The 17,188-nt window shown below is 43.0% G+C and overlaps 1 protein-coding gene across 1 annotated transcript in view; it reads left to right on the top strand.

The window, feature by feature from the left end:
• Npepps (aminopeptidase puromycin sensitive) overlaps positions 1-13,917 on the top strand; it is a 91,791-nt gene extending 77,874 nt beyond the window's left edge. The window contains exons 18-23 of the mRNA XM_057775653.1: positions 306-448; positions 1,127-1,183; positions 7,805-7,912; positions 8,372-8,527; positions 9,012-9,059; positions 12,492-13,917. Of these exons, the coding sequence (XP_057631636.1) occupies positions 306-448; positions 1,127-1,183; positions 7,805-7,912; positions 8,372-8,527; positions 9,012-9,059; positions 12,492-12,644 (665 nt within the window). The 3' untranslated portion in view covers positions 12,645-13,917. The remainder of the gene's footprint in view (positions 1-305; positions 449-1,126; positions 1,184-7,804; positions 7,913-8,371; positions 8,528-9,011; positions 9,060-12,491) is intronic.
• The last annotated feature ends 3,271 nt before the right edge of the window (positions 13,918-17,188 follow it).

Here is a 17,188-nt window from a genome sequence, read left to right as displayed (position 1 = left end):
ATCACCACCACTCAGCTCATGTATTGTCTTTAACAGTATAATTAACTACATCGAAAGTATATTAGTAGGCTCTGATAGCTGGCACTTAAGTCAAGACAAAGTCAGCAAATTCGTTTGCTTGTCTAGTATATTTAATCCTTCCCTTGTACAATTTGATAAATTAAGTCAAGTGTTCTCTCAAGTTTTAGAGTAATTGTGTTCGTTCAAGACTATAGACTTGGTATAACAAAGTTAAAAAATATTTAGGTAGTGAATTTATAAAAGCAGACTTCTGAAGTAGTCCTGTGTCTTCACTTCTCAACCAGGTCACCTAGATGCACTCCTGAGGGGCTTGGTGCTGGGCAAACTGGGAAAAGCAGGGCATAAGGCAACTTTGGAAGAAGCCCGTCGTCGTTTTAAGGAACATGTGGAAGGAAAACAGATTCTCTCTGCTGATCTAAGAAGTCCTGTGAGTTATCTTAATAAATTCCCTTGAAAGCTGGGCATGGTGGGACAAGCCTTTAATCCCAGCACTCAGGAGACAGAGGCAGATGGATCTCTGAGTTTGAGGCTAGCCTGGTCTACAGAGCAAATTACAGGACAGCCAGGGCTGTTGCACAGAGAAACCCTTTCTGGAGGGAAAAACAATAATAGTAATAATAAATCCCATTGGCTTTCAGGTATTAGTGTCAGTCTGTGAAGCTAAAAATTGACCTGAGAACTGACCCGCAGACCTGTTTTACCTGTGCCACCTAGGTAGCACATCAGGGCTGCAAGGTGATGAGCATTGTGCGTTTCTCTGCAGGAACTGATAGGAGCTGTTGTCAGGACATGTCAGCCCTCTGTGATTATTCGCCAGTAGTATATTAGTGATTGGTAAACAAAGTCTGTTTGTGCAGATGCTTAACTATAATTTTTTTTTTTACTTTATCTTGTAGCTTTTCTTGGTTTTATTTTTCCAGATAGGGTCGTACTATGTAGTTCACAGAGGCCTTAGACTTACAGTCTTTGTCCTGCCTTTACTGTCTACAGAGTTAGAACAACAGGCCTCTGACAACATGCCTGGCTACTTTATCTTAGTTCGAATATTTATAACAAAGTGCATGTAACTCAAATGACTTCTTTTTCCCCTGGTGTTCTTTTGTAGGTCTATCTTACTGTTTTAAAGCATGGTGATGGCACCACCTTAGATGTTATGCTAAAGGTAAGTGTACCTGCAAAAGGCTCTAGGTTCCTGCTTTTTAATTTGAATATACCACTTTAAATGGTTTGGGGAGTTGGGAAAACCCTGGTAAAGAAATATATGTGCTGGGTCTGATTTTTAATTCCAGGTATTAAGGAAGTTGAAGCAGGGCAGAGTTTAAGGCCTATTTGGTGACAGACTGAGTTCAAAGTCAGACTGGACAACTTTTTGAGAACAAAAAAGTAAAAGGGCTGTGGGAGTGTAGCTTAATGGGAGAGCTGGCCTGTCATGCTGGAGGCCCCAAGGCCCATACTCCAGTACCATTATCCTAGGAAGAGAGGGGAGAGAACTGAGAAGTTGGTTTGGGTGTTTTCCAAATGATGCTGAACTCATTTTTCAGGTTTATTTGTATATTTTTCCTTCACAACTTAATCTTAACCCTGAAATAGTGAGGTTCGACCCCAGGACTTTGTGCATGTTAGGCAAGGGTTCTGCCACCAAACTATAGCCCTGTTTGTTTTGTTCTGTTTTGAGACAAAGTCTCAGGTAGCCCAGGCCAACTTTGAAGACTATTGTTGATTTTCTGAGCCTTGTGCCTCTGCACCTTCCCAGTGCTGGGTCACAGATGTGCCGCTTTTTGTTTTTGTTTGTGTGTTTTGTTTTTTGAGATAGCGGCTCATTTAACCCAGTAATACTCTACCTCCCTTTGTAACTGAGGCTGGCCTTGAACTCTTAATCTTTCTTCTACCTTCCCAAGTTGCTCAGATTATGGAGATCACAGACATGCATCACATTTGCTCCCACCTTTTTTTAAAAAGCAGGGTCTTGTTGAGCAGTGGGGGAACATGCCTTTAATCCCAGCACTTGGGAGGCGGAGACAGGCGGATCTTTGTGAGTTCGAGACCAGCCTGGTCTACAAGAGCTAGTTCCAGGACAGCCAGAGAAACCCTGTTTTGGGGCCGGGGAGAAGGTGGTGTCTTAGTAGGTTATTCAGGTTGCCCTTGAGCTTACTATAGCCCAGTCAGGCTTGAACTAATTCTTTTGTAACCTACCAAATGGCTGGGCTCACAGCTTGAAGAACCTACTATGTCCCTGTCTCTGACAGTGGTTCTCAACCTTTCTAGTGCTGTGACATTTTAAATTCAGTTTCTCATGTTGTGCTGACCCCCCCCACCATTAAATTATTTTATTGTTACTTCATAACTATAATTTTGCTACTCTTATGAATCGTAATGTATCTGATATGATCTGATATTTGACCCCAGTGGGGGTCACGACCCACAAGTTGAGAACAGTTGGTCTAGATGATTAAGCCAGGTTCTTTAAAACTTATCCTATGGAAAGCCAGGCAAACTGGCACTTACCTTTAATCCCAGCACTTGGGAGGCAGAAGCAGGCAGATCTCTGAGTTCAAGGCCTGTCTGGTCTACCTAGTAAGTTTCCAGGGCAGGACTGCACAGAGAAACAGAAAAACCTTGTCTTGGAAAAAAAATCCCAAACTTGTCCTATGTAAGTGGTAGTTATCTCCTGACCTCCACAATCGTGTATCCCTACACACAAACTGTTTAAAAATGCAGAACACTTTTCCTTGTTATGTGCAGGGATCTGGACTCCATCCCAGTATGCGAAGGAAGAGACAGGAATAAAATGGAGGGAGGGAGGATCAGGTATCATAAGCATTATGAGTGACTAGGAAATCATCTCACCTGTCTTCATACGTTTATTAACATTGGGAACATACAATTAACTCTTGTTCCATAATGGTAGTGACCTTATAAGAGTTTGAATTAATGATAATACTTGGGACAAATGCTATATCTAGTCCCTGTGCATTAATTTCTAGTCTTTTAAAAAAGAGCCATGCTGTCTATGTTAGAGGTGAAAGTACCAAAATATGTTTATTATCGTCATCAAGTAATTATTCAAAATGTGCCAAAATACCCATATCACCCACCAGAACTATGTGCTCATTAAAAGATTTACGTGTAAGCTGGGCATGTTGGCACAGACTAGTGGGCCAATCACTTTAAAAGTGGAGCTGGGAAGATTAGGAGCTCAAGATCATCTGCAGCTGCACAGAGAATTCACGCTGGGATATGATATCCTGTCTCAGCAAAGATGCTTCAGTGTCTAAAGGCACTTGCTGCTCTTACAGAAAACCCAGGTTTGCCTCCAGCATCCACATAGTGGCTCTCCATAACTCTAGTTCCAAGGGATTTGGCACCTTCTTCTGGCATCGGAGGGCACCAGACACATCCACAGTGAATTTATATATATGCAGGCAAGCCTCATATGCATAAAATAAAAATAAATATGTCTTTAAAATACATTCATGCTGGGTGGGGTTTTTCTTTTTCTTTTTCTTTCTTTTTTTTTTTTTTTGGTTTTTCGAGACAGGGTTTCTCTGTGGCTTTGGAGCCTGTCCTGAAACTAGCTCTGTAGACCAGGCTGGTCTCGAACTCACAGAGATCCGCCTGCCTCTGCCTCTGCCTCCCGAGTGCTGGGATTAAAGGCGTGCGCCACCATCGCCCGCCTGGGTGGGGTTTTTCGTTGTTGTTCATGTTCCTTTATTTATTTATTTTTAAACAGTCTTTTCTCATTTATGTACCTATTCCAGCTCCCACTCCCGTCCACTTCTCAGAGAGGATAAGGCTTCTCATGTGGAGTCAACAAAGTCTGGCACATCAGTTTGAGGCAGGACCAAAGTCCCCTTCCCCATTATATCTAGGCTGAGCAAGGTATTTCTCCAAAGAGAATAAACTCCAAAAAAGCCAGTTCAAGCAGTAGGAATAAATCATGATCCCAGTGCCAGTGGCCCCGCAGATTGCCCCTGCCACACAATTGTCATCCACATTCAGAGGGCCTAGTTTGGTCCTATATAGGTACCCACTGTCAGTTCGGAGTCAGTGAGCTCCCACTAGCTCATTCACCTGTTTCTGTTGTTATCCTCATCATGGTCTTGACCCCTTTGCTCATATTATCACTCCTCCCATTCTTCGACTAGACTCTGGGAGCCTGGCCCAGTACTTAGCTGTGGATCTCTTCCTATGCTTCCATCAGTTCCTGCCTGAAGGTTCTATGATGTCAGTTAAAGTACTCATCAATCTAATTACAGGGGAAGGTCAGTTCAGGCACCCTCTCCACTATTGCTTAGGGTCATAGCTGGTGTCATCCTTGTGGATTCCTGGAAATTTCCCTAGTGCCAGGTTTCTTGCTAGCCCCATAATGGCGCCCTTAATCAAGATATCTCTTTCCTCGCTCTCCCTCTCTGTCCTCCCCCATCTCAACCATCCTATTCCCTCACCCTGTCCCCTCCCATTCTGCCCTCCCTTCTTTCCGCCCCCCATGAACCCAATTTTCTCAGGAAATCTTGTCTATTTCCCCTTCCCAGGGGCATCATTTTTTAATGCCAACACTTGGGAGGGAGAGGCAGGCAGATCTTTGAGTTCAAGGCCAGCCTAGTCTACAGAGGACTTTCAGGACAGCCAAGGCTATATAGAGAAATCATGTCTTGAATTATGTCTTGAAAAACTAATTCAATATATAAAATAAAATGAAAACAGATCCACATTTATAGATTCATAGATTAAGAATACTTCTGTTGGACTGGAGAGATGGCTCAGAGGTTAAGAGTACTGACTATTCTTCCAAAGGTCCTAAGTTCAGTTCCCAGCAACCACATGGTGGCATACAGTCATCTGTAATGAGATCTGGTGCCCTCTTCTGGCATGCAAGCATACATGCAGATAGAACACTGTATACATAATAAATAAATAAAATCTTTTTAAAAAAATACTAAGGCTAGGTGGTGGTGGTCCATGCCTTTAATCCCAGCACTCGGGAGGCAGAGGCAGGTAGATCTCTGTGAGTTCTAGAACAGCCTGGGCTACAGAGTGAGTTTGGTTCCCAGCAACCATAAGGTGGCTCACAACCACCTAAAATGAGATCTGGTGCTGTCTTCTGGCACACAGATAGAACACTGTACATGTAACTGTAGGTAGGTAGGTAGATAAACTCGAGGTGGTGGTGCACGCCTCCCAACACATCAGAGACAGGTTTATCTCTGAGTTCTAGGCCAGCCTGGTCTGCAGAGTGAGTTCCAGGACAGATTCCAAAGTTACACACAGAAAAACCCTGTCTCAAAAAACCAAAGCCAAAAGGGAAAAAAAAAAAACTTAAAAAAAAAAAAAAAACCCACTAAGTCCATGGTGCAGGGAATGTCATGTCACATGCAACAGTCTCATGCCATTAAATTGAGGCTGTTCTTGATTTTAAAAAAAGAAAAAGGAGAAAGAGACAAAAAAAAAAAAAACTACACTTGAAGGTTTATTGCTTAGCCATGTTATATACACAGGCTTCCTTTCCACTAAATGAAAATTGTTTTGGATTAAGCTTTCAGCTAAACATTGAGTGCCCTTCTTGGTCTTCATAGTCCTGTGAAACTGTATTATAAGTCAGATGAATGAAATATGTGTGAAATATCTGTTCCGAGGTAGAGCATATGGGACACATCCTTAATCCCTGCAATTGGAGGCAGATCTCTTGAGTTCAAAGCCAGTCTTTCATAGCAAGTTCCAGACCAGCCAAGTCTGCACAGTGAGACACTGTCCTAAAACCAACCATCAAACAAAAATGTTCCATGAATAAAACTAAGGATTCTGAAAGCTTTATGCCAGATATTTCATGTCATGGCAATATTTTAACAATTTCTATTAGTGTGTGGTTTAATAGTTCACATTTACTTAACATGGGAAAATTCATAAAAATCACCTTTTTTCTGGGAGGTGGGGAGGACCAAAAACCTTAGTGATGAGACATGAGGGTTGTTTTCTTCTGGTAATTTAGAAATGATGAGTTTAATTTAAAAAATGATTCCTGCTGTCTTGAACTTTGGTTAGAGTGCCATCTAGTGGATGTGTCTTACATGTTACATGTTTTCTGGAAGAGAAATGCTTCCTGAAAGCTAAAATTCTGTCCTTGACTATATCAGACCTTCCTTCCTTCCTTCCTTCCTTCCTTCCTTCCTTCCTTCCTTCCTTCCTTCCTTCCTTCCTTCCTTCCCTCCCTCCCTCCCTCCCTCCCTCCCTCCCTCCCTCCCTCCCTTCCTTTCTTTCTTTTTTTTGGGGGGGAATTTTTCGAGACAGGGTTTCTCTGTGAAGTCTTGGCCGTCCTGGACTCGCTTTGTGTTTATCAGGCTGACCTTGAATTTATAGAGATCTACCTGCCTCTGCCTCCTGAGTGCTGGGATTGACTTGCGCCACTATTTCCTGGCTATATATCAGACTTTTAAAAAAAACTCTGGAGGCAAGAGGCAGGGGTAGTGTCACAAAATTGATCTACACAACAAGCTTCAGACTATTCGGGGCTGCATAGTGAGACCTTGTCTCAAAATGAACAAAAGAACATTGGGTTATAATATTCTGGATTTTCATTTTCGTCTTTCTTTTTTAAATACAAGTATAGGTGTTTTACCTTCATGTATGTCATTATACCACATGTGTGCCTGGTAACCTGCGAAGCGCAGAAAAGGACTGATCCTCCTAGAGCTAGAGATAACAGGCAGTTCTGAGTCACCATGTAGGTGCTTCAAACCCAGATCTTCTTCATTGCATAGCCATGTCTCCAGCGCCAAATATTCTTGTGTTACTTTGAGGGGCTGAGGAGAGGGTTCAGTAGGTAAGAAGCTTGCTATGTGCAGCAAGAGGACCTGAGTTTGGATTCCCCATGTAAGAGGTGCAGTGAGTGGGCAGATAGGCAGAAGCTTATAGTACTAGCTTAGGTGAAATGAATGGCAAGCTGCAGGCTTATTGACAGATCCTGACTCAAGGAAACAAGGTAGACAGCAATACAGGAAGACTGCTGACATTGACCTCTACCCTCCACCATGTACTCACGAGTGAGGAAAGCTACAGGCATGAGCACATGTATGCACATATACAAAAATTTTTAAGTAATATTCCATAATGCATCTTCTTACTTTGTTTTTTTGGGGACAGGGTCTTTTGTAGTCAAGGTTACTTCAAACTATTTAACTGAGGGTATCCTTAAATTTCTGATCTTTTCGCTTCTATTTTCCCAATGTCAATTCATCTTTTTTTTTTTTTTTTTTAGGTTTTTTTGAGACAGGGTTTCTCTGTAGCTTTAGAGCCTGTCCTGGAACTAGCTCTTGTAGACCAGGCTGCCAGGCTGGTCTCGAACTCACAGAGATCCAGGTGCTGGGATTAAAGGCGTGCGCCACTACCGCCCGGCTAATTCATCTTTTCTTAAATGAGTAAATAATTACAGCCAGATACTGAGTGTCTAGATTACTTTCAACTTCTACTGTTACAGGCTAAATTGATGCTATTCAGTGATAGTTTACCCATCTAATGCAAAGCATTAGTCAGGTGTCAGTGGATCTGTAAAACTGAGGCAGACTATTTAGCTAGTGTGTACCTACCTCTAGTGGCTTACTGCTATGGTAAATGTGGGTGTTAAGTGCTCAGCCATGGGTGACAAAGTATTCTCCATGATGTAGTGTCCCACTAGTCTTATCCAGTGAGAAAGAAAAACAGAAATTCGACCTTACTGGAAGAGAAGCTGGTATGAAAATGCATAGACTCCAGGGATGAGCTAACTATTCCTCATTATTTTTCCCTGTAGCTTCACAAACAAGCTGATATGCAAGAAGAAAAAAACCGAATTGAAAGAGTTCTTGGGGCTACTCTTTCACCTGAACTGATTCAGAAAGTCCTCACTTTTGCACTTTCAGTAAGTTACAGTCACATTCAGGAGAACTGCAGTTCACTGACCTGTGGCCATTTCTTTGATTCAGCATACTCATTACCTTTTGGGGGCACTGATAGGGGCTTTTTGCTTTGTTTTCAAAATTTTTAATTTGCTTTTTATTTTGTATGTGGTAGGATAGGGGTGAGGGTGAGAGTGGAGGTGAATGGTTCTCCCTTCTGTTGTGAGGTTTCCAGAGAGTAAAATCAGGTTATGAGGCTTGGCTGCTGTGCTGACCTTGCCTCTTCTACTAGCAGTGAGGATTAGAATAGGTTGAAGAGGAAGTAGTGCCTTTCAAATGCCTTTTCCTACTGAGTCACCTCCCTGGAAGGGAGTAGTGTCTTCCCTGCTATTACTTGAATTTTCCAATAGTTTATTGTATTCTCTGGTACCAGAAGATATTCCTGACAGCCAGATTTCTGGTCTTTTTTTTTTTTTTTTTAGGAAGAGGTACGTCCACAGGACACTGTGTCAGTAATTGGTGGAGTAGCTGGAGGCAGCAAACATGGGAGGAAAGCTGCTTGGAAATTCATAAAGGACAACTGGGAAGAGCTTTACAATCGATACCAGGGAGGGTTCTTAATTTCCAGACTAATAAAGGTATGTCGGAGTCATGAGTAGCTAATCTTGAATGTTACTGAATGATTATCCGTGACTTATTAAGAGTCTAGTAGGTTAGACCCAAAAGTCAGGGTCTTTCTTCTTTAAAGGGGTCTTCAGCCAGGTATAGCGGACCATGCTTATAATCTCAGCACTCTAGAAGCTGAGGCAGAAGAATTACTATGAATTTGAAACCAGCCAGTGGGGGACCCAAACCCCCACTCCTACCCTCAAATAAAGGGTTCCTTAAGGGCTGGGTTGCATCTCACTCATAGGATTGTCCTGTACTAGGCCCTGGGTTCAAGCCCCAGGTATCAAAAATATTTTTACTCAAATAGTTTCTGTGGTTTGTTAAGATTGTGCATGTCCCCATCTTATGATCTCTGCAAAAAACCAGAGTGCAAGAGAACAGAATGGTCTGGTTGGGGTGAATGGGTGAATGGAAGTTTGTTCCTGGTGTTTAAAGCTTCTGGTTTGTTTTCAGCTGTCAGTTGAGGGATTTGCAGTTGATAAAATGGCTGGAGAAGTTAAGGTAAGGAAAGTACTCTTTACTTTTTACTTTTCAATCCAGAAAATAAAAGCATGAACCTAGCCTTCTTTTTTTCCCTTAAAATTAACTTTATGTACAAGTGTTTTGTGTGCATGTGTCTGTGTACCATATGCTTGCATGGTTCCATGGGTATCAGAGGGCATTGGGTCCACTGGAACGAGAAATATGGGAAATAGATGCTAGGAACCTGGGTCCTCTGCAAGAGTAACAAGTGCCCTTATCCTGAGTCATCTCTCCAGCTCCATGAACCTCATTTTAATGAGTATTGGGAATGGTGTGTTTTTGTGTCTCCTCGTTTCTTTAGAAAAAGAAAGATTTAAGTTTGCCTTCAGTATCTGAAAGAGTTTTGAGTGGAGAGGTAACCAGTTTTGTTTGTGTAGACCCTGAACCTAAACTTCCATCACATTTTAAACTTCATCATAATGCCAGTTTTACCTTTGCCTTCTTGGAGGCAATATTCAGAGCTATGATCTGGCTCACTATTGGAGCCATTGTTAGGAATAAGTTTTACAGCCAGACATGGTAGCTCACACATTTGATCCAGCACTCGGAGGCAGAGACAAGTGGATCCCTGAATTTGAGACCAACCTTGTCTACAGAGCAAGTTCCAGGACAGCCAGGGGTACACAGAGAAACACTGTCTGGGGAAAAAGCAAAAAAAAAGTGGGGTTGGGGGAGAAATAAGTTTTACTATTTTTAGGTCTTGAGAAAACAGTAAAATGCTTGGTTTCTGCCGTCCATTAGGTTCCATTGTGTATTGTACTGTATGAGAAGTTTCACTGTAAAGGTTACGGGACTATGAATGTGAAACATGTAATAGGTTTGAGAATTAGGGTAGTGGCAACCTGAAGCTGGTAAGGCAGACTTTCCTTAAGATTGAAGATAGGCCGGGCGGTGGTGGCGCACCTCTTTAATCCCAGCACTCGGGAGGCAGAGGCAGGCGGATCTCTGTGAGTTCGAGGCCAGCCTGGTCTACAAGAGCTAGTTCCAGGACAGGAACCAAAAAGCTACGGAGGAACCCTGTCTCAAAATCAAAAAAAAAAAAAAAAAGAAGAAGAGATTAAGATACTAATTTTCCAAGCAAGAAGGACACGTAGCTTAGAGAAGAAGAATGGTATTATGGGATGATAGAGATTCAGGGTGGATTTTCTCAGTAAGCACTGGAGGGTATGGAGTTTGCCTGGTGCAAAACTCACTGTGAAACCCTAAATTGGCCTTGAATTTATGATGATCCTTCTATCTCAGCCTCCTGAGTACAGAGACTATGATTTGTGAACCACCACCCTGGCTTTTGTTTAATCTTTAATTCAACAGTATTTCTCTGTGTTGTGACCGTCTAAGGTTCTCAACCCCCCTAATGCTAGCTGATACAGTTGCTCATATTGTGGTGACCCCCCCCCGCAACCATAAAATTATTTCATTGCTACTTCATAACTATAACTTTGCTACTGTTATGAATTATAAAGTAAATATCTGATAGGCAAGATATCTAATATGCGACCCCTGTGAGGGTCTCCACAAGTTGAGAACCGCTGTTATAAGGGAAGGGGGGAGAAGAGCCAAGGATAATTTTCTTGTGGGGCATGCCTTTCAGCCCAACTCAGGCAGGTCTCTATGAGGCCAGCCTGGGTATATAGTGAGTTCCAAGACAGCCAACACTATCTAGAGAAACTGTGTCTCAAAAGAGTCAAAGGTGATTTCCAGGTGTAGGGGATGATACAGTGCTGGTGCTGGTGCTGTTTGTTTAGATGGAGCTGAAGCATTCCAGCCCTGAGAAGCCAACAGAGCCATTGCCTTCTCTGTGACTCAGGCTGTTGATTGTTGACGGTTACCCTTCACCTGATGAGTAGTCGTTTCTCTTTCACAGTCTGGTGACAGGCTCAGGACAGGCCTGGTGGGTGGCTGTTGCTGTTTGGTGTTTCCAGATGCTTTGTTTGCTGTGAAATCGGATGGACTTGTTAGAAAATAGCTTAGGAACGTTTGAAAATAAATCTTCATGAACAAATTCAGGGGCTGGATAGATGGGTTGTGTTTAAGAGCACTGACTGCTTTTCCAGAAGTTTTGAGTTCAATTCCTAACATCCACATGGTGACTCACAGCTGACTATAACTGTCCCATGGGATCCCATGCCCGCTTCTGATGTATAGACATATGTGCAAACAAAATATTCATATACATAAACAAATCTTTTCTCTTATAAAAAAAACTAGATGCTGGGCGTGGTGGCGCATGCCTTAATTACAGCACTCAGGAGGCAGAGGCAGGTGGATCTCAGAGTTAGAGGTCAGTCTGGTCTACATAGAGAGTTCCAGGACAGCTGGGACTGTTACACAGAGAAACCCTATCCTGAACAAACAAAAAATAAATAAAATAGGTTAGATTCTGAATAATGTGAGAGAAAAGTTAGTTAAATAGGCTTGAGGGGGGTAGAGGGAATCTGACCGTGCCATACTCTGGAGGGCCCTCCTTTGCCTTCCGGAGACCATACTGCTCAGTGCAGACAAAAGCCTATAGGATGACAGACATGACAGTGGAGATCCGGAAATGGAGCTGGTCTATAAGTATAGAATAGCCCAGATTTTGGAGACTATTCAAGAAAAAAAAAATCTCTAAGTTTTTAAATATCTCTGTTACATTTGGAGTAATATTATTTTGATCTGCCTAGTTAAATGCAATTGAAAAAAATTGCACCATCAAGTTATTAAAAATAGAATGCTTTCAGTAGGTTTACGGTTATATACTGAGCCCTGTTTATAGCTGACTTTGGCTGTTCGTACCTTGTGCATGGGCTATAAGTTGGACATGTCGGTAGACAATTAACATTTTAAAAAACAGCAGATTCGCCGGGCGGTGGTGGCGCACGCCTTTAATCCCAGCACTTGGGAGGCAGAGGCAGGTGAATCTCTGTGAGTTCGAGACCAGCCTGGTCTACAGAGCTAGTTCCAGGACAGGCTCCAAACCACAGAGAAACCCTGTCTCGAATAACCAAAAAAAAACAAAAAAACAAAAAACAGCAGATTCCATCTCTTTTTTATCGGTTTTTGTTTTTTTTGTTTTGTTTTTGTTTTTGTTTTTCGAGACAGGGTTTCTCTGTGGCTTTGGAGCCTGTCCTGGAACTAGCTCTGTAGACCAGGCTGGTCTCGAACTCACAGAGATCCGCCTGCCTCTGCCTCCTGAGTGCTGGGATTAAAGGTGTGCGCCACCATCGCCTGGCTTTTTTATCGGCTTTTGAATAGCTTTTCTGTATTCACTTGTTATGGAAGGATTCCTATGTGTATGCTCAAGGAGTTGCTTATTCCAGCCTATGGTGGTAACAGGTAATTCTCAGGCCAGTTGTTGCTGTTACTTAGTCCTAACAGTCACTTCTTACTGTTGCTAACAATGGTTCTGCATTCTGGATTGTTTTATACCAGGCTTTCTTCGAGAGTCACCCAGCTCCTTCAGCTGAGCGTACCATCCAGCAGTGTTGTGAAAATATCTTGCTGAATGCTGCTTGGCTAAAGCGAGATGCTGAGAGCATTCACCAGTACCTCCTTCAGCGGAAAGCCTCCCCACCCTCAGTGTGAAGCCTCTGCACCAAGGTCTTACTGCCTCTCTGCAGGGATGAGGTGGAGCTACCAAACAGCTGATTCACATGCCAAGAATTTGGAGTCTTAGACCAGTGGGGGTTGGACAATGAATGTAGTTAACTGGTTCCTGCTCACACTCCAGAATTAAATTCTATTGAAAAAGGAAAATCAACAATTCAGCAAAAACAAAATAAAAAAATAAAATACAAATGTAAATATGATAGTAATAAACTAGAGCATAACGAAACTGTGAAACTTCCTGAAGCCTGTCATGGTTCAAAGTATTGAACTCTCCTGTTAGTGACAGATGTTGTTTTAAAACCTACCAAAAGGAAAGAAAGGCTTTTGGGGAAAGATTTTTGTGAAGTGGGTTCTACATGCAGCCTGACAAGCCGGATATGTCCACTGCTGGGATCCTGACAGAAGGCTGATCCTGGCTCACATAATGGAGTCTGTGCATAATTCCAAGTGGGTTGGGTTTTTTTTTTGTTGTTGTTGTTGTTTCTCCTTTCTGGCATGGGGACTGAGCAGGAAGGTATTTTTTCCTGCATAACTCAATCTAAATCAAGGGTTGTAGTTCCTCCTTGCCTCCCTTCTGTGTGATCCCCCACCCCCCGCGCGCAAAAAAAAAAAAAAGTAATGAAAAGTTTTTAAAAAGTAAAACAATGCCCCGCAACCTCCATCCGGGGTTCTTCTCCCTTAGTTCAGCCCCAGCCCTCCCTGTCCTTACTAGAGATGATGAGGAACATCTTTGACAGCCACATTAAATAAGAGGAGCTGATAATACTTGTTTTTCTTTTTTAAGATAAGTCTTAAAAACCCTGAAATGCGTAACAGGTAAGAGAGTAGAAATAAAGACTATTATTTCTACTGGAGTGATTCTGCTCAAGATGGTCCCAGTTACCTGACAGGCCAAATGCCACACTGGCTTGCCAGCCTGTGCATATGAGGAGCCAGTGGGGACTGCTGTGTGGCCCAGACGTCCGCTCACCGCTGCTTCACCAGTGTGCCCACTAATGAGCCTCGCCACCTAACCCAACGTGTTTTTACTAAGTCTCAGCCCTCTTCCTCATCCCCTTTTTTTCTCTTTATTTTTTCTGAATCTTTCTTTTTTTGTGTGTGTGTTAACAGAAATTCATATTTGGTGTGGCTTAATGTATTTCAGAAGGTCGTCAGATTGTGAGACTGCTTCCTTGGAACATTTTTGTGCTATTGTTTTAAAAAATAATAATTAAAAAACTGTTGGCGTTAATAAAAATGTCAATGTGAAGTTGATGTCCTGATTCTTTCAGCCTTCTTGGAAAGAAACGAGAATCCCTGTGCTTCAGCAAGAACTACAAGAAGTCTGACCACTATAGGATTCTTGAGAAACTGTATTACATTTTGTGTGTGGACATACACATGCCATAGCACACGTGTAGAGATCAGAGGACACTGTGGGCACCAGTTTCCCCCTCTACCTTGTGGGTTTAGGGATTGAGTTTAGATTATCTGATTATTTAGATTACCTCCTGAGCCATTTTGCCTACTCCTGCTTATTTGTGTTTTCTGCAACCCAGCTAGACTAGAACTCTATGTAATTCAGGCTGGCCTCAAACTCAAAATGATCCTCCTGCTTCAGCCTCTACAGTGTTGGGATTATTGGTATGAGCTACCAGGCACAACTTTCCCCTAGGGTGTTTTTAACTCAAAGCAGACATAATGGTTTGTGCTTATTTCCACATTCTGAAGATTGAGGCAGGAGATTAAGAGAATTTCAGGGTAGCATAGGCTACATAGCAAGACACTTTCGCAAAAAAAAAAAAAAAAAAAAAGCCAGACGGTGGTGCGGGCTTTTGATCCCACCATCTGGGAGGGAGGGAGGGGCAGACAGATCTCTCGAGTTTGAGACCAGCCTGATCTTTGAAGCTGGAACTATTACACAGAGGAAAAAATGTTTATGTAGATACACACATACATATATACATACAGGGCTGGGATGTACCTCATCAAGAGAATTTGCCTAGCACTAACAAAGCCTTAGTTTTAGTTCCTAGCTACAGTAAACAATAGGATCTGGCAAGATGGCTCCCTGGGTAAACTGCTCTGAAAGCAAGACTTGGTTTAAATCCTTTGCACCAACTTTTGAAAAAGCACATGCTTAATTCCAGCACTTGGGAGCCAGAGGCAGAAAGGTCTCTGCAGAGTTTGAGGCCAGCCTGGTCTACATAATGAGTTCCAGGACAATCGACTGTACTATGAGACCCTGTGTTGGTGAAAGGAAAAAAAAGTCAGCTGGTCCTGTGTACATCTGTAAACCTAGTTCTGGAGAGGGACATTGGGGTTCCTGGGGTGATGTGACAGACCGCGAGCTTGTGAGAGGAACAGTCGAGTTGCCGTGAGTGCAAGGCCAGCACCAGAAATCTGTAAGGGTGGACAGCCTGAGCTCTTCTGGTCTGTGTCTCACAACAAAAAAGGCCAAAAGTAAAATGTCTCAGCACATAGAAGCGCCTGCCACCAAACCTAAACCTTATAGTAACCTGATTCTTTCACTGAGGCCACCCCGTGGAAGAAGAGAACCAACTCAAAGTTATCCTTTGACCTCCACATTTAAAAAAAAATTTAAAGCTGGGTGGTAGTAACGCACACCTTTAATCCCAGCATTTGGAATACAGAGGCAGGATTCTCTGTCTCAGACTAGCCTGAGCAAAAGACTTTTACTCAGCCAGATGGTGGTGGCACAGGCCTTTAATCCCAGCACTCAGGCGTCAGAGGCAGGCAGATCTCTAAATTCGAGGCCAGCCTGGTCTACAAGAGCTAGTTCCAGGACAGGCTTCAAAACTACAGAGAAACCCTGTCTTGGGGGGGGGGGAGACTTTTACTCAAAAAGAGGGGATGAAGGTGGATATTGTTGTAGCCCTGGCTGTCAGAGATTCACCTGCCTCTACCTCCCAAGTACTGGAATTAAAGGGGTAAATGGCACAGCCTTGTTTAACAGGTAAGTTTGGAAGTTATTTTCAGCCCTTTTTACCTCCATTCTCCTGCCTCTTCTGAAGTCCTAGGATTACATGCATGCACCACCACACCCATCCTGGCTATGCTTGTCTGAATTTTTTTTTTTTTCTGTTTTGTTTTTCAAGACAGGGTTTCTCTGGTTTTGGGTCTCTATGTAACTCCATTCCGGTGTAGACCAAACTGGCCTTGAACTCATGGAAATCTGCCTGCTTCTGCCTCATGAGTGCCAGGATAAAGGCATGTGCCACTACTTCTGGCAGTTCTAAATGACCATATCCTTGACCATGCCCTGTGTGTGCTGGACAGTTTCCTGCTGGCATGGGAACATCACAGAAGCAGGAATCTAGTGAGAATGACACTGGCCTTTCCAAGTTGTTCTGGCAGAGTGGCATTGTGCAACCTCACAGCATACCATTTGCTATGGCGGATGTACATTTTGGCCACTAATTATAAGAACCTCGATTAATCCTAGCCCTTGGAAGCAGAGGCAAGCAGATCTCTTGCCAGTTTGGTCTATACAGTAAGTTCTGGTCATTGATGAGGAGGCTGGAGAAAGACTTCAGCAGTTAACAACACTTACTGCTCTTGCAGAGGACCTAGTTTCCAGAACACATCCATAGAAATGAGCTGCCAGAAACTCCAGTTTGGAGGGATCCAATGCCCTTTCCTGGCCTCTAAGAGCACCTGCGTACATATGGTGCACATAAACACACACAGAGTAAAAATAAAAAAAACAATGATCACTGACTGAAATACCATAAAAGGTGGTGCACGCCTTTAATCCCAGCACTTGGGAGGTAAAGGCAGGCAGATCTTTGTGAGTTCGAGGCCAGCCTCATCTACAGAGTGAGTTCCAGGAATCAAAAAAAAAAAAAAAGAAAAGAAAAAGTCCCATTGCATTGAACATGAAGGCAGTGTTTTCCAAGCACAGGGTAGAACGTGAGCTCCTGGCCCTGGAGTATAGACAGCAGGTAGCAGTTCCAAGTTCTCAGTCACTAAAATATGTCAGACAGAGCAGACATGGCTTCTGTCTGCATGAAACTGATGAGCTAGCCTGGACAAGAGGCACTAATGAGTGCTCTTCTCCTGACGCACTGGAGATGGAAACCAGGGCCTGCCAGTCTAGCGCTCTGCCAGTGACCCACTACACTAACCATCTGAATGGGAAGCACAGGGTGCCAGACAATTAAGAGCATCACTGGGGATTCCAAAGTAGCTTAAATGTGCAGGGAAAGTGCAAAGAAATTATATTAACCCGAGATCTGAAAGATTTGCCAAGCTGGCCGGAGAGATGCTTAGCAGTTAAGAGCATTGGCTGCTCTGACTGCTCTTCCAGAGGACCCAGGTTCTTTTCCCAGCACCCACATGGTGGTTCACAACCATCTGTAACTCCAGTTCCAGAGGATCCAATATCTTCTGGTCTCTTTGGACACCAAGTATGCACATGGTTCACAGAGATATATACAGGCAAAACATTCACATATAAAATAAAATGAATAATGTAATAATATTAATAATAAAGCACTAGCTGCTATTACAGAACACCC

Source organism: Chionomys nivalis, chromosome 7 (genome assembly GCF_950005125.1).
Source record: "Chionomys nivalis chromosome 7, mChiNiv1.1, whole genome shotgun sequence".
Taxonomy (NCBI): Eukaryota; Metazoa; Chordata; class Mammalia; order Rodentia; family Cricetidae; genus Chionomys; species Chionomys nivalis.
This window is presented reverse-complemented; position numbering and strand designations above follow the sequence as displayed.